The sequence below is a fragment of the Mauremys mutica genome, chromosome 1, assembly GCF_020497125.1.
Source record: "Mauremys mutica isolate MM-2020 ecotype Southern chromosome 1, ASM2049712v1, whole genome shotgun sequence".
Lineage (NCBI taxonomy): Eukaryota > Metazoa > Chordata > Testudines > Geoemydidae > Mauremys > Mauremys mutica.
In genome coordinates, this window is record NC_059072.1 from 63,132,247 (window position 1) to 63,157,270 (window position 25,024).

The 25,024-nt window shown below is 40.7% G+C and overlaps 1 protein-coding gene across 3 annotated transcripts in view; it reads left to right on the forward strand.

Annotated features, from left to right (window-relative positions):
• RASSF3 (Ras association domain family member 3) overlaps positions 1–25,024 on the forward strand; it is a 69,025-nt gene that overhangs the window by 40,375 nt on the left and 3,626 nt on the right. Inside the window, exons 1-4 of one of the 3 annotated variants that reach the window (XM_045033156.1) lie at positions 18,215–18,415; positions 18,835–18,942; positions 22,324–22,591; positions 24,659–24,774. In XM_045033156.1, coding sequence (XP_044889091.1) covers positions 18,359–18,415; positions 18,835–18,942; positions 22,324–22,591; positions 24,659–24,774 — 549 coding nt within the window. In that variant the 5' untranslated portion in view covers positions 18,215–18,358. Of the gene's footprint in view, positions 1–18,214; positions 18,416–18,525; positions 18,735–18,834; positions 18,943–22,323; positions 22,592–24,658; positions 24,775–25,024 lie in introns of those variants that run through there. The other 2 variants (XM_045033161.1, XM_045033168.1) reach the window with 2 other exon arrangements.

Sequence of the window (25,024 nt, forward strand, 5' to 3'; positions counted from 1 at the left end):
GGGTAAGGGAGGGGGCTCAAGGCTGGGGGTGGGGCTGAGGGGTTCAGAGTGTGGGAGGGGGCTCCAGGGTGGGGATTAGGGTGTGGGCTCCAGGTGGTCCTCACCTCAGACAGCTCCCAGAAGCGGCAACATGTCCCTCTAGGTGACATGTTCCTAGCCAATGGAAGGTATAGAGCTGGCGCTCAGGGTGGGGACACATGCAGAGCTTCCCTGGCCGCCCCTGCACTAGGAGCTGGTGGGACATGTTGCTGCTTCCAGGAGCCACCTGAGGTGAGCACCACCTGGAACCTGTACCCCAAAACCCCTACCGTGCCCCAACCCCCTGCCCCAGCTCAGCCACCCAGAGCCTGCGCTCTGAACCCCTTCCTGCAACCCAGCCTGCCAGCCCCGCTGCGGCCAACCGGACTTTTAATGGCTCGGTTAGCGGTGCTGACCGGAGCCACCAGGGTCCCTTTTCAACCGGGCGTTCAAGTAAAAAAATGGATGCCTAGCATCCCTAAGTCTGACACAAAGGGTACATGTACACTGTAAAAAAAACCATAGCAACAAGTTTCAGAGCCTGGGTCAACTGACTCAGGCTTGTGGGCCTAAAAATTGCAGTGTAGATGTTTGGTCTAGGGCTGGAGCCTGGGCTTTGCGACCCATCCACCTCGTGGTGTCTCAGAACCTGGCTCTAGCCATCGCCCAAATGTTTACACTGCCATTTTTACCATCACACTAGTTAGCAGTTATCCTAGTAAACCTGAACTAATTAAAATTGTAGTATGATTCTTTGGACAGTGGTGCACCTATCTATTTGAACAAAGACGAAGTTTTAGGGAAGATATTTCAAGTAGACTTCTAAAATGAAATCAAATACAGATAGTTTGAGTGGACATCACTGGGAAAGAAGTGATTACTAATCATCCCCAAATTCCCTCATTAGAAAAGTGACAGTATTATTATCCAGTTGTGGGTGAGTGTGGGTTAGTTCATTATCTTAACAAGATTGCATCTGTAGTGGGAAAAATAGCTGCTGCACTTAATTTCTAATAGAACTGGTAGGCAAATAATATGAAGCTACTTAAGAAAAAATTAGTCTTACTTTATCTTCTCATTATGTTGCCATTAATCTCAAGATGTGGCCCTTTTTGACTAATATGTTTTGACTGGATATTATGAATCTTGCTGCAGTTTGGTAGTACTGTGATATTTTCTAGTTTGGCTGATGCTGTAGTATGTATGCTTGGCTAGAAAAGTACTGTTTGTTTGCCTGTAGACTTGTTAATTATCCTGTAAATGTAAAATATAATTAGTGACTTGTTGTTAGCAAAACTTAATAGCTTGAGAGTGAGAGATGTATATAATATTTTACTAAAGTAAAAACTGGCAGAGTTTGCATCTTAAAAATATATTACCTACAGCACTATTTCTTTTTAAAATGACTTACTTTGTGTAATTAGCTTGGTTAGACTAACCTTGTGCTTCTGAAAATAATTAGATACCACAGCCAGCTGCAGCTGGTTTGTTCCCAGCTTCACATCATAACATACATTTGATTAGAAAACATGTGACTAGTGAGGAACTCCTTTAAATCCCACTATTTCTGCACATCTGTGGTATTAGTACATTCTCTTGGCTAAAAGCTATGCCCTTTTTCTGTACCTGACTGTGGGCCAGATTCTGCCTCCTTCACTCATGTTGAGTAGTCCCTTTACCACATGAATATTTCTGTTGGTTTCAAGGGGACTAAACATAAGTGAAGGCCAGATTTCTGCCACCTTCTAAGACGGGTTCTCAAACTGGGGGTCATGACCCTTGAGAAGGTCGCAAGGTTATTACAGGGGGGTCGCAAGCTGTCAGCTTCCACCCTAAACCCTGCTTTGTCTCCAGCATTTATAATAGTGTTAAATATAAAAAATGTTTTTTTTAGTTTATAAGGGGGGTCGCACTCATAGGTTTGCTGTATGAAAGGGGTCACCAATACAAATGTTTGAGAACCACTGTTCTAAGAGCAGCTATTTGTTTTAAACCAAAACTAGCCCTCCTTATTGTGAACAGACCTGAGATTTTTATCTTTATAACTGTAATGTAATTTCATGCTGAATAATGAAACAGAAACTATAATAAACATGGTATGGATCCTAGACCATGCATACTCCACCCTGGATCGGCAAATCCTCAGACAGGGCAGGAAAGAGTCCCCAGAATGTGCTATCGCACTAATTGGCAGCACTTCCTAGAACAGGTCTCCCACCCCCACTCTGTGGACACAGTGAGCATCTCACTTGTCCTGGACTACCTCCTTGCTCTCAATACATCGGGCTTAGCTCTCAACTCTATCCGGGTACACTTGGCAGCACTTAGTGTCTTCCTTCCCACCGGTGGAGGGCACCTCTGTTTTTACAAACCCAATCACTGAGCTTCATGAAAGGCCTGCTCAACACTTTTTTCCACTGGTTGTGAAGCCAACACCTCCATGGAACTTTAACCTCATTGTCTCCGCCCTCACGAGACCACCCTTCGAACTCATGACAACATGCTCCATAGAATCATAGAACTGGAAGGGACCTCGAGAGGTCATCTAGTCCAGTCATCTGCACTCAAGGCAGGACTAAGTATTATCTAGACCCACTTCTCTGTGGAAGTGCCATTCCTGGTTGCTGTCACCTTGGCCAGATGAGTCAGTGAGCTCTCTGCCATGATGACAGACCCTCCTTACATGGTATTTCACAAGGACAAGGATTCCTTAAGACTACCCCCCAAATTCCTTCCTAAGGTGGTGTCCGAATTTCAACTCAATCCATCCATCCACTTACTGTGTTCCATCTGAAGCCACATGCCTCCCCTACTGACAGAGCCCTATACTCTCTCAACATTCACTGTGCCCTGATGTTCTACTTGTACAGGACTAGACCCTTTAGGAGGTCTCCAAGACTCTTCATCACCATTGCAGAGAGATCAAAGGGAAAAGCCATCTGTTCCCCAAGGATCTCTAAATGGGTCTCAGGGTGCATGCTGGCATAAACGCTCCAACCTACCCTCTCCCGGGGGTATGACAGCACCTTTTACAAAAGTGCAAGCTGCCTCCTCAGCCTCTCTAGCTGATGTCCCATGGCAGGACATCTGCAAGGCTGCGATGTGGCGCTCTATCCACGCGTTTATAGTGTACTACACCATAACACACACGGCAGCAGTGAACATGGACGTGGGCCATGCTGTATTAGATGGCTATGTCATTAGCATCCTCGCACCCACCTCTTCACTGATTATGACTCGTAGGTCCACCCACCTGTGGAATACACATAGGGACCATCACTCGAAGAAGAGGAGGCAACTCACCTGTAACTTGAGGTTCTTGGAGATGTATGGTCCTTCTCTGTGTTCCACTACCCACCTTCCTTCCTCGCTGCTTCAGACTCTATTCTGCAGTGGTAAGAGGGGAAACTGGAGTGGTGTCAACCCACACTGCCCCTTATATCCTCGGCCAGGAGCATGAGGAGATGCATTACACATGTGCAGGTCAACAGATACTGCTTGGAAACACCTCCGGACTCAGGCACAAGGTGCGCATGCGCACCCACATGTGGAATACAGATAGGGACCACTCATCTTGGAGAACCTCCAGTTACAGGTGAGTAACCTCCTCTTCTTCCACCAAGAACATTACATGTAAATAAAATCCAATCCTGTAGATAGACCAGTCATAATGTTTTGTGCACAAAACCAAACACACAACTTGAATTATAGGAGTTCGGTGGTTTAGAAATCTGAACTTTTCCATCTTCTCTCTAGCTCTTTAAAGTGGCTCCATTTTCTTCTATTTTCTGTAAATCTTGATGGTAGTTGTGGGTTGTGTGGGTTTTTGTTTTTATTTTACGCAGGACTTCATATAGCATTGAGGGGATTTTTTTTCAGGAAGTTACCATGTTTTTAAATAAGTCAACATAATGTTTTCAATTAGGCGTTAGACTGGGGTGCATATGTGCACCCATGCAGTTTTATTGTCTGTAAAATAATTGCTCCTGTATTGAAATTAGGTAGCTATTTGTATCAAGCACATTCCTTCTCTCTCTAAGGATGTTGGCTAAATATCAAAATGCTTCTTCAGTGAAATTGCTTCACACTGGGATAGATTTTATGATATCTGACAATAGCAGAAAGTAAAGTGTCAGACAGTATTTGTGATGCTTTTAAAAGTAATTGACTCTGGTTCTGCTTTTTTGTTAATTTTCAGCCTTTAAGATTTTTAAAGGTGCTATTACTGTTGGGTCATTCCCGTGCTAGTCACAGCCACTAAGCCTACACAGCCTTTAGTAGTTTATGTTGTCATATGTATTATAACTTCTGTGATTGCCTATCAATAGGCTAGGCTAGAATCTGATTCTAGATTGGACTGCCTTACCTCTTTAATACTGGTCGTTAGTTCTAGTCACTTTCAGAATGTGAGAAAGTTTGCATTTTGCATAGACTCGCTTCTCTTCACACACACACTGTATGAGCCATTATGGGTTTCTCATGTCTTGATGAGCGTCATAATTGAATTACCTTAAACATAAGTTGGGTTTAAGGAAAGGTGGAGTAGCAGCAACACTTCCTTGTGACTTTAGTTTCCTGTGCATAGGAATGGGGAAATTGCTGTTTGGAATGAAGAGAGAATAACTTTTTTGAACTTTGTTATAAAATCAACACATTCTTCCATGTGCCGGCTTAAGAACAAAGCAACTAATTTTTTGTTTCCTGGTGGCCTTTCTCCAGCACAGCAGAATAAATTGCTTTTGGACTCTAGCCACTGAATCAGGTTGTGAGTAAGCTACTCTTTTCACCCTCTGCAATTTTAGCAGCAGTCTCTTGGCCTTCCTTCATTGAGGAGAAAAATGCAGTACTTGGGGCAAAAGTCTGCAATGTTTCGGAGCCATGAAATATTAAACTGAATTTTCTTCTGCTCATCTTGGGCTATCTAGGTGAAGGTAATGATCCTATGGTCTTCTTGTCAATTTTCCAATATTGATAATTGCACAAATATCAGTCTTCTTGATAAAACAAGTTCTGATGTCTAAGACTATTAATGAGAGAGTGAATGAAGAATTTATATTGCTTTCTTACACAGTCAGTACACTGCTAACATTGAGCTAATAGTGGGGTAAAGTGCTTTGAATTACCTAACATAAAAACAAATGTAAGTCCTAGACACAGTCTCAACTGCAAAGGCTTCTCTTTTGTTTCTTCTGCATCAAGCTTTTGACTTGGGTGCTTGTTTTGAAGAGACTGGCCATTGCGGGATCCAACGTTTTAAAGCTTTTCTGTAGCTGTTCAGTAGATCAGTTATTTTACAGGGCCTATTGAGACAGTTAGCATTGCTGTAAAAGCACTTTGTGAAGACTCTGTTTTCTGAAAAAGACAGTTATTCTAATGAAAAATAGCTGCAAAAGAAAAAAAACTTCAGAAAGGAAGGGAGCTTGAAGTTCAGATTAGTTCTTAACTTTACTGCCTTAAAAAGACATCTCAGAAGGTATGTAAGTTGACTGTAAACTTATACCATGCCTGTCTGCTGTGGTCAGATTAAAAATATGAAGGAAAATTTTTGTGTTTTGGGGGGACAGAGACAGGTATACTTTTTTAAGGAGGTCATCATTGTAAAAATAAATTGTTTAATGTTATAGGAGTGATTATTTTATAATGTAAACTGCTTGTCCTTTATAAAAGAAAAAAGCAAAATAAAAATGAGACTTTATTTAAAAAAAAAAAAAGATAGCTGGCTGCACTTGTTCAAAAAGAATGGGGGCATTTTTCTTTAAGTTATGACTGTGACGGGTTTGGGGCCCTTGGTTGTCACCTGATGTGCTGGGGTGCCACAGAGTCATTCTGTTCTGCCAGCCTGGGTCCCCTTTACCTGGCCTTGCTGGGTTAGGCTCCCCAGCCTCTTCCAGCCAAGCACACAGGCAGGGCCACAACCACCAGCACAGAGAGACAGAGACCCATCTGCTCTGGAAGGATTCAGCCTTAGGAGCTCACCCCAACACTCTGGTGCCCACTCCCTTTAAGGGGTACAATCCCAAAGCTCAATGTGGAGGGAGATGTGCACAACGTCTTGCTTCCCCCCATTAGAAATTACATAAACTGGGTTACATTATAAACAAGCAGTAAGTTTATTAACTACAACAAGTGAATTTTAAGTGAATATAAGAGGTAACAGACAGAACAAAGCAGATTACTGACCAAATAAAACTAAATACACAAGCTAAGCTCAGCATACTTAAGAAACAGGTTACAAAATGTAATTTCTTACCCTAAATGTTATTTTAGGTAGGTTACAAAGTTTCTGTGGTTCAGAGTTCCTGTTATATTTCTTTTCAGACTGGACCCTTGTCTCAGTCTGGACTCCCCCTCCCTTCAGCTGGCTTTAGCAGTCATTTCTCTTGGGCACCCTAGCCATGGAGAGGAGTCGTCCCTTTTGGCTTCCTCTCCATCCTTAAATAGGATTTACATAAGGTGTGAATCCTTTGTTTCCCAGACTTAACTCCCCTTCCCTTCCAGTGGAAAGTTACAAGAAGTCTCAGGTAATGTTTAGTATCAGGTGACAAGACCATCTGACTCTATAGTGTCAAGCGTCCATGAGTCAGTGGCAGTATGGAGCATCCACAGGAAGGCCAAGCCTTTTCACAGTCCATTGTCCTCACTGATGGGTCATCAGCCCTGTCTGGCTTTTCTGTTGTTGTACCTGAAGTGTTAGCAGTGGGCATCACCCCAAAGTAGCATAATTGAAATACAGTTACAAAGTCAATATTCTTAACTTGAGATACAGAAATGATACAAGCATACAAATTGGATAATCATATTCAGTAAATTATAATCTTTCCAATATCAGAGGGGTAGCTGTGTTAGTCTGGATCTGTAAAAAGACCTAACCAGATCAGCCACAACATCACCGGTTCATTCACTTGCACGTCCACCAATGTAATATACGCCACCATGTGCCAGCAATGCCCCTCTGCTATGTACATCGGCCAAACTGGACAATCCTTATGTAAAAGGATAATGGACACAAGTCAGATATTAGGAATGGCAATATACAAAAACCTGTAGGAGAACACTTCAGTCTCCCTGGACACACAATAGGAGATTTAAAGGTCGCCATCCTGCAGCAAAACAACTTCAGGACCAGACTCCAAAGAGAAACTGCTGAGCTTCAGTTCATCTGCAAATTTGACACCATCAGCTCAGGATTAAACAAAGACTGTGAATGGCTAGCCAACTACAAAAGCAGTTTCTCCTCCCTTGGTTTTCACACCTCAACTGCTAGAAGAGGGCCTCATCCTCCCTGATTGAACTAACCTCATTATCTCTAGACTGATTCTTGCCTGAATATTTATACCTGCCTCTGGAAATTTCCACCACATGCGTCTGACGAAGTGGGTATTCACCCACGAAAGCTTATGCTCTAATACATCTGTTAGTCTATAAGGTGCCACAGGACTCCTTGTAACCTTTCCAATGATATCTTACAAGACCCATCTTGCATAAAGTATATCTGTTATATCATATTCATATCATAAGCATATTTTCAGAAAGAATATGGAGTGAAACGTCGCAATGACTTCATAAAAATGTTCAGCACATGAATGTGGTCTACAGGAGTTGCACACACATTGAACAAAAGAGATCCCATAACTTCTCAAAAGCATTCCAAGAGCGAACACTTCCCCCATGAGGAATTTACCTAGTGGACTGTAATTGCTTCAGAGGACTGTCTTTTTTAATTGCTACTGTTTTCTATTAAAGCTATGGCCTGCTTGCACTGGGGAAACTAACTACCTACTGAGTCTAATAACATTTTATGGGAGTTGTAGTGTTAGACAAGGCTCCAGAGACTAGAAACATTTTCACTGTGTGATTTTAAATTTGTTGTTTTAAAACAAGTCTAATCAAAACAGTAACTTAAAAAAAAAGTTTTGTCAGGCAGAGCCTTGTCTACATTCTAACTTTCCCCAGTTCTAATACCAAAGCTAGTGTTAGAGCCAAGGTGTAGGGAACTCTTTTTAACTTGGCTCCTTGTAGACAGGTGGAATAAAGAATTAATGAGTTAATCTTTCAGCTACTCCAACCTGGGTTCAGATTCTGGGTTTGATTACAAGTGAAATGGAATTTGGTCTCATCCTAATTCTCTGTTGGTGCAAATTGTAAAACTCCAGCTCAGCCAGTGGCTCCTTCCCCCCTTGGGAGTTTTAGACTGAGTGTTGGGCTGGATTTTTAGTTTTCCCTCTGAATCTGCTATGCTTATGGTTATTAACTGAGCCCCTGACATTATTTTAGTGCTGTTAGTAACTGAATAGTTCAATTTTGGCAGTGCTTAACCTTCTTTCCAAGATCCAGTGATTAGCTTTACACTGTATCTCATATAAGCTTGTTTGTTAAGTACTGTTACACCATATAACCTTATCAGTTAAAATCCAGACCCTTTGAGTAGGGTCAGGAGAGGGTGCTAATCCATTTCACTACATTAAGCCACTTGTATTTGGATAGCCAAGTGTCTAACTTACACTTTTCCTATGCAGGGTATTTGATAGTGGCTGATTATTTTCTGTTCTTGCTGGTTCATAAATCTAGTTTGATTAAAATCTGTGCAAGACCTAAACAGTTGTGAAATGTTAATTCAAAAACTATACAATGTATTATTTTAAAAATGGTGTCAGAATGGCTTGTAACCTGCTGTGCCTTTTGATAGAAAATCTAGGGCCACAGCTTCAAATGCTATTCTTCATACAGTTTAGTTTTGGACTCTAAACAAATGATTGCTGTTTAACAATTGGCATGCAACCCAGTTTTGAAGTACAGCCATATAGGGTCTGACAGAATTTGTGCTAAGGGGTTTTCAGAGTGAGGTCATGATAAACTTAAATGAAACTTGAGCTGCTGCTTTAAGTCACTAGCAAATATAATTAATCTCTCTAACAAATACACTCATACAGTGAAATGAATACTGTATTTATATTGCCTCTGGTTTGTGGAGAGGAATATTTAAAGAAGTAAACTGTAAGGATTTTTGGCTTGATTCTGTGCTTCTTAAAATAGCTAATTTAAACATAGGTTCTGGAGTTCTGCCAGCAGGTTGTCACAGTTCAGGTTATGTCTTAGCCCTGGTCTACACTGGTGAGGGAGGGGGGTTGACGCATAGTTGAAGTTGGCGTATCTTAGGTCAACTTACCTGGCCAGTCGACCACTGCCACTCCCCCATCGACTCCTCTTCCGTCTCTCGCGAGCTGGAGTCCCGGAGTCGATGGGGAGCACGATCGGGGCTTGATTTTATTGCGTCTACACTAGACATGATAAATCGACGCCCGATAGATTGATCACTACCCACCGATCCAGCAGGTAGTGAAGACCTGCCCTTAGTTTTCCCTATGACAGGGCTTTGACAGTATGTTGGTAAACACACAAACTGGTGTTTTTCTCTTTTTAAATAATGTAAAGTAACAAATACTCTCTCTAGAATGTCTGTACATTTTTTAAAGCATTTCTGCCAAAAAAAAAAGTTACACCTCTGATTAGCAATATAATCCCACAAAGTCCTGTATTTGAGTATTTAATGATGTGAGTCTCTTGCCTTTTTTCAGAACCCTTTCATAGTGGCCACACAGCACAGACACACCTGAAGCGTTTCAGTGTTAACAGGCTGTTGTGTAGAATGCTTTTGAAATCATTCTGTCTTCTAAAACTACTATTCAGCATAAGAGGAGGCATCTCTGCCCAGCAAAATGATGGGTTTACATAAACTGCTTCCGATTTCTAGGGCAATGGAATAGGAGACACAGACCACAAGCAGCACTGACTGCAAAAAGAAAACTCAGTTGGTAGAGTCAGTTACCTCCACCCTATTATCTTTCTCTTTCCCAAGAAATGTCTCCTTCCCAACTCCAGAAAGAGCCCTCTGTGGATCATAAATAGATCATGGGCTTGGGCAGGAGCAAAGCTTGGAGCTGGTTTCCTCACAGCCCCTCGCCTAACACCTCTAGTATCTTCTGCCTCTACCTCCTTCCTGCCTCTGTTTGGTTTGGAGGTAGTATCTGTCAGTTAACAGATAGATACAGCCAGTCTCTCCACTTGATGATCCACAGATGGGTTGCCAAATGAAGTCTGAGGGCATTTTCTGAGGACAGGGTGGCATTTCTTGGGTAGGGGGAAGGTGGTGTTGAGTTCCTTTGTTTCCCAGGAACATCGGTGTATGGAGGAAACAGCATGTTTACTTCAAAAGTAATTCAAGTCAGTGATTTTTAAATTGTATACATCTCTTTGGTGGTAGTAGAATGTGCATTCATTTTATTTAAGTTGGCAGCTCACTTTATTGAGGTCAGTGCATAAGAAATCAGGATATGTTCCCCCCCCCTCGTTCCTCTTCCCCTGCCCCAGAAAAAAAGACCCCAACAAACACTGACTTTTCCAGGTTCACCCGGGTACTAGTTAGGTCCCTTTTCTAATGGAGATGTGATGTAGTTAGTTTGTTTATTTCTCATTGTATTCTTCACAGCTATACATGTCTTGGTCTCTGGTGTGGAAGAGTAGATGGACTTCATACTCTTAGGTCAAACTTTAACCCCTCTGTCTTGAACCATGTGTTCAAAGTCACCATTTATAGCGTAATCCAAGATCATGGAGTCTTTATGATATGACAGGCTCAAGTGTTGCTTTGTGTTTGTGGTGAGCGTGGGTCTGAGGACAGGAGGGGGTAGAGTGCTGGCATTGTTTAAAAGTTGGCTTTAGCTCCCAAGGCTATTTGGTTCTTTGAATTTCTTAAGAAAATACTTTATTCCCTTTTTGGCTCAAGTACAATTTTCCTCCATTATGTCTCCCTTCTTCTATCAAGCCTTTGTGATGTGTTCTGTTTAGTGGAGCTTGCTTTTCCTATACTAGAGCTATCGCTTAAGGTCACTGCTGCACTGGAAAAGTTGGTTTCCCTTGTGGATGCAAGTAGAAAAGTAGAATTCTGTTTGGGATGTGATCTAGAACTCATTAGATCAAGTCCTGAATTGTTGGGTTTTTCCCAAATTTAGTGTGAGGGCCTAGTGTGTCTAGCTGTTTGGGTATAGCAAAAAGATGCTCACCTAAGACCAAAGCTTGGACTTCATGTGACACAGATGTAGTGTGTGTGTGGGGGTGGAGTTGGGATCACAGTTTGTTCTGCAGCTCACTTAAACAGATATTTGCATGATGTTAATACTGTTCATGTGCACTTGTATCACATTAGCATCTAGAGGCCCTGTCAAGGCTGAATCCCCACTCTGGCACTTCAAGTACAGAAGTGGGGCCCGCAAGGATTTAAAAAATCAATTCTGGCCACTCCAGGCTTGTATTACACTCCCAAGGTTTGAGCTTTTCTCTGACCTTGACTTGGTAAATGCTGCCACCACCCAAATGCAAAATCCCCTTTGAACCCAGGAAGGAGCTACCTTGGGAATTCCTCCCCGTGGGGTGCCCTCAAGCCATTCCAGCCCCCTCCGGGGAAGAGCTGAGAAAGAAAACAAAGGAAATTAGCTGTTGCCACCAGCTAATCAAACAACATGCACAAACCTCTTAGGACACCAAAAATCCAATTCTGTTCTTAAAAAAGGTAAATTTTATTAAAAACAAAAAGAAAGAAAATACATCTGGAACTTAGGCTTTTACTAGATTTTAAAGGAGCAATTCCAAAAATTAAGCACCCAAAATAGCTTTTGTGGGGGTTCAGCTTAAAGGTTACAAGCAAACAAAAGCATCTGGGGTTAGCACAGAGGTGATCCACAAGCCAAAATAAAGAAATAAACCTGATCGTGTCTATCTAAACATTCCGGGTCCCAATGATTCCTTCGAGATACCTGGTTCAAACCTTACACAGCATTCCTGGCTCTAGCATTGCTGCTCCGTGTCACTGCAGCCCATTGAGAACAACGGAGAGACAATTTTTTCCCATTTTAAAAAGTTTTAGCCTTCCCATTGGCTGTTTTGGTCAGGTGTCCACTCCCTTTTCTTTACCTGGGGACTTTTTAACTCTTAACAGGTAAAGCAAGCAGCCACCAAGAGGGACTTTATAGCTAATTGGCTGGCTGGGTGCCCATAAAAGGGAGCTCCCCTCCTTCATTTATCACAGGTCCCAACTGAGATTGGGCTCCTATTATACTATGGACTATACGTGCATGTAGTATGTGTCAGTCCCGGCCCTGAAGACCTTACGATCTAAGTAGGCAGGACAGAGGGTGAAAAAAAGGAAGTGTTATTTTCCCCGTTTGGTAGATGGGGGAACTGAAGCACGGAGAGGTGGTGACTTGTGAAAGGTCATGCAGGAAGTCTGTGCGAGAGCTGGGAACTGAACCCAGTTCTCCAGTATCTTAATCACAGCGCAGCTGTTCTCCCTGATGGAAACAAATGCACACACGTCCCACCCTCTCCTGCCTGCTACTACTGCTTAGAAACTTGTATTTGAGACTCAAAGGAGCTCTTATACCTAGTTTGAAGGTTTGTTACCAAATTCAATGGAAATTCTGGGAACCAGAGATGTGTGCTTATTTCATAGACTACTGAAAATATTTCTTGAATTTCATAGCAAATTAACAGCTTGGCCCTGGACTGAGAGGCTGGTGTTGTGGATCTGAAGAAATTATACATAGGCTCCCTAGAATTGCACTGAATATTGTTTTTATCACTATTCATAATTGTCATCAAGAGGAGAAAACAACAAATATGAGGCACAGGAATGGAAACAGGCCCAGAACACTGAGCAGCAAAACACATTTTCTCAGTTGAACTGGGAGGATGATGACATGGCCTGCGGCTGTTAATGAGAACATCATTCCAGTGTTCTGGCTTGCAGTTAGTGACAGTATGACGCCACACCTCGTATAGTTCCCGTGTTTTAGTCAAAATACATTTATACAAAAATACTGTAAAACTAAACCCACTCAGCATAGTGGCCTTGTCTAGCACTGGGTGAAGAAGAGCTTATGGCCTCTGCCAGGATGGCTTGACGTGGTTGTGTTTCACTTCTGTGCTCATGACACATACTGTGAGTAGGACAGACCATTGGAAGCAATCACTGGAACTAACTACTGAAGCAACTATTTGCAAAATCTGCATTAGCAAATGAAAACATAAATAAATCTGTTTCAGTGATGTATGCTGGGTTAAATGCATCATATGCATATATATCAGTTGTATCTGTGTAATACGTGAAATGTATTGTGAGGTATGCATCTGCTACTATTTGTACACTTGTAATGCACCTGCTCCTAGGAGCTGTGCCAGGATTTACAGGACAGGTGCTCAGGTCACAGACAAAGCAACAGTTGAGGGTAGTACTCTTATCTATTTGGGGATTAACTGAACTGGTCTGTCCTCTCACTGGCCAGCGAGAACTGTTGCAGGAACAAATGGAGTGAGACCTGCTTAGCTGCAACACCTAATCTGCAATAGTTTTCCCCTCCAGTTAGTGTAGCTAAAGCAATAGAGGATGAATGAGTTCCTTGCCAGCACTCCCAGTCTCAGAAAGAATGTTTTTACATAGTATCACCCACATAGTCATTGCACAGAAGAGTTTACTGGCTTCTGGATCAACCCCCATAATCCATGTGAACAGCATGGTACTTAATTGCTGCCATTGTTAATTTACTGTACATGCTATGTTGGATGCATACAAGGTTTCCAAACTGTGGTGGATATTTATTTCCTTATAAGTCAGTGGAATTGTACTGATGTAACTGAAAATGGACTTGTACTGAATCAAAGTTTAATTAGCAGAGGACCCTTTCTGTAAGGTAAAGCAGGATTCTCAGCTTGGGGGGTTGTGACCCAAAATTGCATCAAAGGGTTGCGCGGCTGGCCGGACTCAGTTCCTTGCTCTGGGCATTGTGACCTGGTGCATGGGGTCACAGCACTGCTCCAGGTTTGGCCTAGCTGCTGCTCTATTATGATGATTTGGTGTGTGTGTGTGGGGGAGCGTCTGGGCCAAATTTCAGTGAGTAGTATTGCGACCCCAGAGGTTGTAGTACCCAGAGCAGGGAGCCAAGCCGAGCTAGCCCCATGGGACAGGAGCCAGGAGAGGGGTAGTGGTCATGTTTTCCAGTAAGTACTGGCCCCTGATATATCCCCCGCTCTGCAGCCGAGCAGTGCCTGGGGGTGGGGGGGAGCAGCATCACGTCTCGGGGCATCTCGGGAAGTCTCTGGGTTGTGACAGGCAATCAGGGTTTACAGATGGGTCAGTTGAGAACCCCTGAGGTAAAGAATACAGGAGGCAAGGAGAGGATTGTGGGAAGCTGAAGAAAATGTTTAACAGTTCTCGCAAAATCCTTCTTTTCCTTGATTTTAGCCTGGGCACACTGGCCAAAAGAAGATTACTTCTGCCACTATTGCTTTGTCTAGCCAAGCTTTGGATCAGAGACCATGATAAAGATTAATTACATACTGCAGGTGATTTGGCTCTGTGGGTATTGGGAAGAAATGACATGGCATCTTGCCAGCAAATTTTGGGTGTTGGATGTTTGAATTAAACTAAAGATCAAAATCCATGGGTGCCACAGATATTCAAGAGTTGACAGATGTGTTAACATTTAGCTGGAGATACCTAATCAGAATGACTGACTCCTTGATGACAGCAGCAAAGAGTCCTGTGGCACCTTACAGACTAACAGACGTATTGGAGCATGAGCCCGATGAAGTGGGTATTCACCCACGAAAGCTCATGCTCCAATACGTCTGTTAGTCTGTAAGGTGCCACAGGACTCTGTTGCTTTTACAGATCCAGACTAACACGGCTACCCCTCTGATCCTCGATGACAGCAGACTTGATTGCACTAGCATTCCTTACAACTTTCATGTGGTATTTCTTCATTTGTTGCCTCTCAGTTGCAGTTGGGCAGGATTTCCCCCCTCTCTTCAGGCCGTGTAATTGTTGTATAACCTTTGCTGATTAGACAATTTGTGATGTTAAATTGCTTGCGAAGGAATTTTTTTGTTGGTTTGAAGTGCATCCCTCAGTGCACAAATAGTTGCAGTGTTGGAGCTCTGGTTATGTAATTTGTTATCATTTGAATCTAATGCTTTTTGTGCTTCTAGTTCCCAGACTTGGGTTTCCTGGGATAATGGACTTGAAGTGGAGGCATAACTTTTTTTTTGGCTGAAAATAAAATATTTTCCACAGTTTCATCACCTTCCTTACTGTTAACTGACCTGAAACTAACATAAGGTGCAGAACATTGATTGAAGTAAATTGGGAGTCTTTCTGCTGAATTTAAGAGGAGTTGGATCAGGCCCATAGAGACCTCAGAGTTCAGATCCTTATTGCTTTGCTGCTTGTTTTCTCCCCCACAGCCCTTTTTTTGTATATAATTTGCAGTTTGGAGTTAATCTGCATACTGTTTAGATGCTCCGTTAACAGTTCAGATGTACATGGTGGCAAAATCAATGATTGCTTTATGTTTCTCACTGCCATGTAATAATGCATCTTATGCCTTTCCCTAAGAAAGGCCCTGCATACTCTCCAGCAAGCTGGACTAAAATCTGCGGTAAGGCTCCCTGGTTTTCTGTGGCATTTTGGTGAAAGAAACTGGAATTTCTGAGGCATGTTCAAAATAGAGGGTCTTACTGAATTAAATATGAGTGAGTAATTTCATATGAAAATAGCAATGAATATTATAGTGATTAAAGTCTTGTTCTTCCCTAAATAAAACACACTATCTAAAATGGCTTTATGGGCTTTCCTATTCATTGTCTCATTGATTTCTATACCAAATTTGCTCAGATTGCAGATAGATATTTTTTTTCCCCAGCTGTCAGCCCTGCAGACTTACCCTTTGCTGATAAAGGCAGGTTGGGTTCTTTTCGTTATCTCCACTAATAGCATTTCTGCAGGCCAAATTATGCCCTCCATGATCTATGTAGCCCTGCCAAGGAAACAGGAAGCTGGTTTTGGAACCAGATAAATGGGTTGAGGCTTTTGACACTGGGAAAGGGCGGATTAATCTTTTCTTTCCCTCCTGTTCCCTGTTGTTTTCTCCTCTGGACAGTAGTTGTGGATGGTGATGCAGCAATCCTTGACAGTGGTCAACTCCCTCCTTCCCCATCCATGACTGCATGCAGCAAAAATGGGCAAACACATCAGCTAGAAGTATCTGCTAAACAATCAGCAGTAAAATAATTACACATTTTGATTTTCAAATGGCATTATTAGCGTTCAGAATTTCCACTATTGAGATGAATGAGGAGTTCACACCTCTCAAAGCTAATGTTTCAGGCTGTCTACCCCTCAGGAATATGGGTCTGAATCAGTGCCAGTTTGGAAGAACATGTTCACAACTATAAGGGCTAGAAACTTTTAAAATTTAAGTTTAGATTCTTGAGCACAGTTCTGTGGCAGGTGCTTGCTCCATAAATTCTGTGGCCAAATAATTGCAGAATACACCGTTCCCTACTCATAACATATCTTTTGTAATGGGATGAAAATTGAGGGTGCAGTAGTTGCCTCAAACATTTTTTTAAAATTTAAAACAAAAAACATAATGTTTAGGATGCTGGTGTTTTCAGATTCTTATTATTTGCTGCACATGTAATATCGCTACAATCTTTTATATTTAATAATTTCTAAACATTAAAATTGCTCCAACAAATTTGTTCTTATTTTAAAGAAAAAATTACTGTTTTTTTATTTTATTTTATTTTTTTAGCACAAAGGGAACACTTCGCAAAACTATAGAAGTCCCTAAAGTAGTAAGGGAATAAAAAGCATTATATTCAAGTGCTAAGTATTACTGTACTTACTGCTCTCTAGGAACAGGCTACAGGAGGGGAAAAAATAAAAGGATGATAAATATTTTTAATTTCTCTAGTGGCGGGGGGGGGTCTTGATTCTGAAAACTTCCAGGTGGTTTGGTCCTGCTTGTAGTGGAGATGATCACTGTGCCACAATATTGTAACTTCATGATAAAAATGCTGTAATTAAGGAACTAATAGCATTCTTATCATAAAAGCTGTAAAGTTCATATCTAAGGTGGGTGGTACCCTTATTTTACAAATGGTGAAACTGAGGCAGAAATTGTCTTATCGAAGACCCCAAAGGAAGTTTGTATTTGAGCCAGGATTCGAGTTTGGGAGTTCTTTGTTTCCAATCCTTTGCTCAGACCACATCTTTTTTAGCTGTAGGGAGGATGGCGGAGTCATGTGTCTTTGTTCATGTATATAGTAAAAAATCAAAGAATCTAAAACTCTCAGCTTTGTATAGGCTTTCTGGCAAGCAAAAATGTATAGCTCTGCATCAGATACAGTGTTGTCACAAAAAGAACAGGAGTACTTGTGGCTCCTTAGAGACTAACAAATTTATTTGAGCATAAGCTTTCGTGGGCTACAGCCCACTTCATCAGATGCATGCAGTGGAAAATACAGTAGGAAGATTATATCTATATCTATATATAGATATATACAAACATACACACAAAGAACATGAAACAATGGGTGTTACCATACGAGAGTGATCAGTTAAGGTGAGCTATTACCAGCAGGAAAGAAAAAAAACTTTGTAGTGGTAATCAAAATGGTCCATTTGCAGCCGTTGACAAGAAGGTGTGAGGAACGGGGGTTGGGGAGGGAATAAACATGGGGAAATAGTTTTACTTTGTGTGATGACCCATCCACTCCCAGTCTTTATTCAAGCCTAATTTAATGGTGTCCAGTTTGCAAATTAATTCCAAGTCAGCAGTCTCTTGTTGGAGTCTGTTTTTGAAGTTTTTTTGTTGTAATATTGCGACTTTTAGGTGTGTAACCGAGTGACCAGGGAGGAGATGTCACAGGGTTCAGTTCTGGCAAATTGAAATGCCTGCCAGCTGTGCTGGGAAGTCTCAAAGAGATTATGTTATAGGAGTGGGTTTTGAGGTCAGGAAAATCCATTTCTTAGGCCAAACTCCTCCAGGGTCCATTTGGATGGGTAGTCTAAAATACTGACCCTTGACCATTGTGCACGTGGTGCATGACTACTCCTGTGTTCAGAGGTACCCAGATGTTTCCAAGCCAATGTATTCTTCTCCTAAGAGAGGTCTTAAATCATTAAAGTTGAGAGCTGAATCAGTTTCATACTATATATGGTGTTCATGCAAGTGATAGAAATCTGAGTGTATTTATAACACTGGTTTGCTGCAGTAATGTGGATTGGGAACAAATGCTTTTTTGGATAATAGCCAATGCTTAGGATTGGTTTTACAGTGGCATGTAAAATCAGTATATCACTTGTAAAGACAACAGTTGAAAAACTGATAGGGGGTTCTTAAAAAAACAACAAAAACCTTGAATTTGGAGAAGCAATATATGCCTAGATGCGTACTTGTGATGTATCATATAAGCAGGAAGATAGACTATTATAAGTTGATGAATGCTGAGATGCCCATATTCCAATACTTATACAGTCTTGATTTTACTTATTTATCAGGTACTGGATTTCTTATATATTTTTCTGCTTTGTGCAGAGATCATTTCTTTTAATTACATATGCCTTAAATGTAATACTGTACTGATTGGAAAATATTACATAGCATTGAAATGAAAAAAATTAATCATGAAATGAGTTGAGCTGCTTTGCATACTGATAATAAATATTTGAACAAAAATAGTTGGCAAAAAATGACACGTGTTTTTGGGTGTGCCAGTTTAACTGTTTATGATCAGCACAGCAGCTTTTTTGACATACCTCATTTGCTAGATCTTTGTATTACTATATGGATAACTGTTGTATATGGAGCCTGTATAAGGTAATGATTGGATTGCACTGTTTGCTCATAGCCTAGAATGTAAATGGACTGTTGTTTTTTTCTGCATTTTCTAAGATTGTCAATGTTTGTTTTGTTCTAGGATGTTCAGAAAGAGAGAGAAACCCACACGTATCTCAGTAAAGAAGAAGTTAAAGAGAAGATTCAAAACTATAATTCATCCGTTACTGACAAATTAAAGATGACCTTGGTAAGATTCACATAGAACTGCTGTAGTTTATAATTGAATAGCTGAATGTAACTCCATATAATGCATTATTTGTCACTTTGTCTTTAGCATTTTTCATATGCAACTATGGCTTAATGACTTTGTAGTGTACTACAGGAAAAGGACCATTTCTTAGCCCTGAAATGTATTTAAGCCACTTTCAGCCCTCATTTGTTTGGGGTTAAGGGGATAAGGGTAGAAACCACAAACCTGTACATGGTGTTGTGAAAAGTTAACATGTTTAAAATACTCTCAACTGTCAATAAATAAATGGATTCCTTCCACTTCTCAGTTATATCAGTACAGCCAGCACAGGGAGAATATGGCTGTTTATTTTTATCAGACTGTCTATAAGTATGTCTCTTATAAAACTACGTTACCATGGCACCCAAATATGTTGAATCAAGCAAAAATAACTCTTTTAGTTATGACACTTTTTACATTAATTTCAGAAAGTTGGATTTCTGGGGATGGTTTTAAGAAGTAGATTTTCAGTGTGATAAGAATATAAATAAATTTTTTACATAATAAAGAAGTTAAGATGCACACTGATTCTTGACTTCTAAATCTTCTATGATTAAGTTTATTAATAAAATCCATATTTACCTGGCTAAAATGTTATAACTCAATCTATATATAAATTGTCAGATCCTTTTATGTTCCATTAGATGTATTGTACATCCAAACTTAGAAGTTCTGTTACATTCTAAATTACTTTATATATGCAACCCTTATCTACTAAACTGATTTTTGTTATATATTTTCATATGGTTTGGAATTAATACTTGTAAAATCACGTTGCCAAAAGCCCTGTAATGCAGTAACATTTGACTAATTACTTGTTTTCAGAACTAATTACAATAAGAAACTTTCTATGTTGGTTAGGTTAGCATAAGCGTTTAGCCTGAGATATTCAAAGGGATAAGTCTATTAGGCCCCCCATTCCCATTGAATTGCAATAGGATTTGGGCAGCTAACCCCCTTTGACAATCACAGCTTTAAGCATTGCACAACTGTGTGTGACCTTGTGTTATGTATGTATGCAAAGTTATTGTAGAGTGTGCTTTTAATATAAAGTGTATGCAAATATATCTGCACATATATAATATTACAAACAGAAACTCTGTTAAAAACATTATTCCGGTTGCAAAGTCTAGTGCCCAGAAGCAAGGAAATACCAGAATTTCAGCTCTCTTGTGCATACGCATTATGCAGTCTTTAATGAGCAGGTATTCAATATTTTGTTGTCTCATTTTTCAGTGTTTGGCCCCCAAGCCTTATTTACTGCACATTATATTCAGAGCAGGGTTTGAATAGAATTATTAATTTCCTCATTGGCTTTTCTGTGGCACTTATCATTATAGTATCTGTTTCACTAATATTAATGAAGGTATTTTTCACAACTCCCCCGTGAGGTGAGGGACTAGTATTATCTCCATTTTATAGATGCGGAACTGAAGCACAGAGAGATCACAAGTACCTACTAATTTTGGATGCCCCATTTGAGACACCTTGAAATCGACTTTTCAGAATACTTAGTTAGCATTATATAGCACTTCACATATTCAAAGCACAGCCCCCACTGGCTTCCATTACAGCTGTGAGAGCTTAGCACTTCAGCAAATCAGACCCCAGGGTCTCAAGTCAGACCCCTAGAAAATGAAGAACACACAATTAGTGACCACCTGTGTGAAGTTTTTTTGGCTTGCATGACATGGCTAGCGTCCCATAGGAACTCTGCAGCAGAAGCAGGAATAGAATCCAGTGCACCAGAGAAGCATTCAACTACCTTAACCCTTGCTTCATTTACTACACACCTTCCAGTTTCTGCAACAAATGAGGTAGGGGACTTTTAGACAACAGCTTCCTTTATCACACAGCCTGGACTTATTCCCACAGCCAGTCCGTCAGGGGTCCTGTGGAAAAAACAGGATATGATCAGGTAATTAAAGACTGTAACATAATGCACATGCACAAGGGGGCCAAATTAAGGATGTACAGCAACTTGTGGCATTTCCTATTGTTGAGTGCTTGACTTTGCTACCTTAATAATGCTCTTTTAACTCTGTGTGTGTGTGTGTGTGTGTGTGTGTGTGTGTGTGTTTTCCTAGTTTTTTTTTTTTTAAAAGTAAATGGAAAAAACAAATTCCACCATGTTGACATGGGTCATTAGCAGGGTTGGAACCTACAGACAGACACACACACTCACCCACCTGCTACTTGAGCTAATGTAGTAACTGCTAGCAGTAGTAGGATGTCATCCTTTGTGGACCAGCATGCAGAGCAGGGGGGAAGGGAGAACAGATGGATGCGCTTTCCCAGTGAGTTTGGCAAAGTTATAAGCAAGTGAAAACAGGGTCTTGTAATGGGAAATGTTGGGCAACCTTAATATTAGGAATTGCTACCAACTCTGCCTATTTTAAATTAAAAAAAGTGTATGAATGTGTTTGGGGGGGGAGTTTGTGACTATACTAGTTTGACAATCTCAAAATGTATTCTCTCTAGTTTAAATTTTGTTTCATGTGAAAGTATACCATAGAACAAGTGAAATAGGTGGAAGAGGGATAGGTAAAAAGGAGATGCTTTGGTTTTATTCTTCTTTCATATGGAGCCTTTCAGTGGCACTTTTCTCAAACCTGTTAATTTTTTTCCTTTGTGCTTTTAAAAAAAAGTTTATATTTAAAATTTAAGGAAACCATTGAACAAGTTTTCATTTGTAAAATGTTGTAAGTTTTCTAACATCTGTGTTATAAATTGTAAAGGTTAATTTGAGGTCACAGTTTGAATGACAAGATCTCACATGCTTCCTGACTAATATGAATAATACATTTATAATATAAAATAACAAGCCAGTATCTTGCAATCTTATCTCAATTTTTTTCCCCAACTAACCACAGTGTGAGCTCAAAAGATGGATTAATTGTTTGTATGCAGTAGTGGGATCTCCCCTTTGTAACCTGCTAAAGCAGAGCTCTGGCAGCTTGTTGGGAATACCAGTTCTCTCTCTCTCTGCAGTTGTTTCCACCATCAGTTGGTAGCCTGGTGAGCTGGCTGCTTAATTTTTCTACCAAGACTGAAAATTTACCATTAGCTTTCATAGGATTATTTGCTTGATGCCTATCTAGATCTCTTAGAATTCAACTGTAATTCCAAAAACTAAAGTGAATTTTGTGGCAGCCATGGAGGAATAGGTGAATGTGTCTGTGTAAAACACTGACTCTTACAAAAAATATTTGCCTCATGTATCATGATAACACATTTTAAAGAGTCCATTGCAATCTGTACTTTATTGCTATTGATGCTGTCATAATAAATAGGCCACTATTAATTTTATAAAATATTGTGCTTGTCTTCCTGCTGCAGAACTCAAATGGGACTTACACTGGCTTCATCAAAGTTCAGATGGAACTATACAGACCTATTACTGTACAGACTTCTGTGAATCCAGGAGAACATGCTCACAATAACAATGAGACTTCATTTTACTTGCCTCCAGGCTACATGAATAAGCTTCATATAAGCAGCATTAACACTGTTCGTGAAGTTATTGAGGCCTTGCTCAAAAAATTTTTAGTGTTTGACAACCCTGCCAAGTTTGCACTTTATAAACGCTGTCACAAGGAAGATCAAGGTATAATTTAGATTTGTTGTCTTCTGATGTTGGAATGGGCAAAGGGTTGGGAGGTGTACTATAGCTGGGTTTGAGATAAGCAGGATGGGAGAGGGCAGATACGGGAGAGGTGACGATAACTCTCTCATTTCCATAAATTCAGGTTACAGGTTCTTATTTTGTGTGTGTGTGTGTGGTGGGGGAATGTCTTTTCTGGTTGTGGGAGCAGATTGGCTATTTTTCAGGTGTTTGGAGAGTAGGATGAGAAAGCATTATTATCTGAGGAGTGAGGCCCTGGGGTTTGTTCCTTTGTAGAGCCATCTTGGTTTAGGCAATGGATGGTAAGATGTTTTGGGTATAAGGGGATAAGAATATATAAAGGGGAAAGTATTTGTTGTTTTATAATTATACTTACAGGGAATGAGAATTTGCTGGAATGGGTAATAGTATGATGGGAGTGTAAGTCTCTTGGGGAGGTGATGTGTGGGAATAGGACTTTGCAGTTTGTCTATGGTCCCTCATAGAAGGGAGTGGGGAACCACTCTGAGGCGGCTTCACTCCTATCTAGGAGGATCCAGAGAGTGATTTTGGGTGACCACTAGTCTCCTCGAAGATGCTTTTCATTGCGAACGTGAGGTTGCTAGGGTGGGTAGTAGAGACATGAGTTATGGTGGCTGCAATGTACAGGCAGTTGTAGATTTCCATAATGGTGGATCCTGGTGGTGCAGTGGAATGGACTGACTGAATATCTGCTAGAAATTGGGACTTGGAGGAGATGTACTTGGTAGCTGGCTGAGATTTGTGATGAGACTGAGATAATGTTTAATAAATTGGAGGAAGCAAGCAGAAGAATTGGATAGTTATATGAACTTATTCTTTTAAAATACTGTTTTAGCTGAATAGCTAATGCTGCAAAAATGAATAGACCTCTGTATACTGTCACCTACAGTCTACAGTGTGGCTCAGTGTTAAGATAGAAAATATTAATGTCTTATGTTTTTTGACTTATGCTTAGTGATATTGGAAAATAGTTAGCAGTAGAGTTTCAAAGGTAACATTCCCCTGGAATGTAACAGGTGTTTTTTCAGTCTGTTAATGTGCTTGATGTGATTCTCTCCTGGGTTAGTTAACCTGTACACAGAGGAATCTCTCCTTGCACTAAGTGCTGGTAAAAGCTAGGAGTGCATGTACATCAGGAAGTGCCAAATGAAAAGCAAAAATAGATACTCAAGGGGCATTTTCATTTTGTCAGCTTCTTGCTCTCACACTTGGAATCCAGCTGCTTGAACTGACAATGACAGTAGCCAGCTGAAATATGACACTTCTTGCCAGCAGTCATTCCATCTAAACAGGCAGTGTTGTCTTGTAGACAGTGTGCATGTCTGAGAGTGTATGTGGAACCTTCACTGAAGCCTTTTCTTTAGAAGTTCTAATGGCGGTGGCCAGTCATAGCAAGAACTGGACCAAAAATACAAAATGCCAGAAGCTCCAATCCTATAGCTTTCAAGTAGGGCCCCCATATCATACAGACATGGAAGTGGAGGGAAGGCTCTTGCTTCCCTTTACAAGATTTAAGCCCTGTGTTTGTCCTCCTGTCACTTAAGGATCCTTGGGATGGGTGGGGGTGGGAAATATCTGTAGCCACATTGTGCCCTTGGGCACCCTGCGTAGAATGGTGATGCGGAAGGAACTCTGCAAATTACCAGCTAATTTTCCAGGTTTAAAACTTTTGTTTCTGTTCTTCTTATGTGCCATTATGCTGCTGGGTTTTTTTTCTGTTTTCTTGTTTCTTTTGAATATGCATTAAAATAAATATTAACGTTGGCTAAGAGCCAGGTCATTCAGTTTTGAGTGTCAGTTATTGCACTCTATTATGCACAATACATTCTGCTCAGTCTTCCCAGCAACGGCTGTTTGTACAAAAATCTCCCCAGCAGTGCAAAGGTTTTGTAGCTACAAGTGTATATTTTGGGGTGGAGAGTGGAGTGTTTGTTTTTTAAAGATTTTGCTCCATAGCACACTTTCTATTAATAGTCGAAACCTTTTATTTGTAAAACTGAATAATAATTGTAACTTTCCCTTCTGCAGTTTATACATGCAAGCTCTCAGACAGAGAACATCCCCTCTATCTGCGTTTGGTAGCAGGTCCCAGCACAGAAACACTCAGTTTTGTTCTGCGTGAGCATGAAACTGGAGAGGTTATGGTAAGTTACATCTGTGTCTTTTTTGTTTAGCTTCACTGATCTGTTAAATACACTCATTCTCTCTCTCCGAAGTGTCTTTTCATGATGATCCATTTTAGTGTCTATATAACTATACACAAAATTGTGAAATACTGACCAAAAGTAGCTATGCAGGTTATTTCAAGCATGGAATATTAAAGCAGTGAGTACTGCAGTGTAGCTAGAAAAGAGTGTTCGTTTTAGACCCCTCCCTACCCCCCCTTTCACATGG